Source organism: Plasmodium reichenowi, chromosome 14 (assembly GCF_001601855.1).
Source record: "Plasmodium reichenowi strain SY57 chromosome 14, whole genome shotgun sequence".
Lineage (NCBI taxonomy): Eukaryota > Apicomplexa > Aconoidasida > Haemosporida > Plasmodiidae > Plasmodium > Plasmodium reichenowi.
Window position 1 is genome coordinate 2,873,056 of NC_033659.1, and position 1,412 is coordinate 2,874,467.

At 20.8% G+C, this 1,412-nt stretch overlaps 1 protein-coding gene across 1 annotated transcript; it reads right to left on the minus strand.

The window, feature by feature from the left end:
* Positions 1 to 298: 298 nt before the first annotated feature.
* PRSY57_1470700 (putative membrane protein) lies at positions 299 to 1,412 on the minus strand (the record flags this gene model as incomplete). The annotated part of the gene is made up of 3 exons (XM_020115378.1): positions 299 to 694; positions 812 to 1,096; positions 1,331 to 1,412. Coding segments are annotated over 3 exons (763 nt in total), but the record flags the coding sequence as incomplete, so codon positions are not given.

Genomic DNA, 1,412 nt, shown 5'->3' on the forward strand with positions numbered 1-1,412 from the left:
TAATAAAAAAAGTATATGCATTATATATATATATATATATATATATAATATTTTTAATATATATAATTTTAAAAAATAAACAAAAAAAAAAATAAAATATATATTTAATTTATATATATTAAAATTATTTATTCTTTTATTTTTAATTAGTAAGAAATGCATAATAATTATTCAAATGACATTAATATTGTAATATTAAATAGTACATAAAAAAATATATAAATATATAACATTAATATATATATATATATATTGTTTTTTTTTATTTTTTTTATTTTTTTTTTTTTTTTATTTGTTATCATATATATGCAGGGGATGATTCAAACTTCCCTCCTGGGTGTTTGCTAAGTGAAAGGGTATAGGAAACGTCACTATTTGATTCCAGGTTATTATTATTAATTTTATTTTTTCCATAATTAAATTCTTCATATGCCCCAGTACAAGTATCTGTCACATTTAAAAATGTATAATTTGTAGTATCCCTAACAGGTTTCTTCATATAATTTTTGAGTTCCTTATAATCCTTTTCTATTTCAGTATTATAAATATATAATAGAAATAATGACATGATAAAAAGAAAAATTAATAAAAATAAAAAAATGGCAGTATCACAAAATATCCAAAACACACATGGGAAAATTGTTAATATTATGGAAGAAGTTGAACAACTCACAGCAATTCTCCACATAAGGTTCTAAAAATGAAATATAATAAACAATTGAAACGTGTGAATTATACACATATATATATATATATATATATATAATATTTTTTTTTGTTTTATGTGTGTGTTATATTTTTATTCTTTTACGTTTGATGTTCCTATCAATATATAATAAATTTCTGTACAGAGAATCAAATATGTAATTATTCTAAAAAACCACAAAGAAGTTATATTTCCATAATTTTTATTTATAAAATGTTTGGTCTTATTAATCATCATTCTGTTTTCTTCTGATACTAAAACTATATTTCGTTTCAATAAATTCACGCCTTCAATTTCAAAAATACTATTCAGTAGTCTAGATGTTTGAACCCCTATAACAGTGGCATGCGTAGAGGCATTTCCATAAAAAGACACTCTTATGTCCCCTACCTAAAAATGCGAAAACCACGAAAAAAAAAAAAATTAAAGGAAACTTTGGAATTATACATATATATGTATATATATATATATATATTATAGAAAATGTTGGGATATATTTCGAATATAAAAAAAATAAGCATCGTTCGTAATATTAAAGGCTACACATATATACAAATATATTATATGCATATTATATTTTTTAATTTTTTTTTTTCCCAACTTCTATTTTATGTATATATTCACCTGGGGATTTAATGGATCTCCTGTATACAAATAATCATTGAAAACATTTGTATTTAAATGATCAACGGTAAAAGGAGGTTTT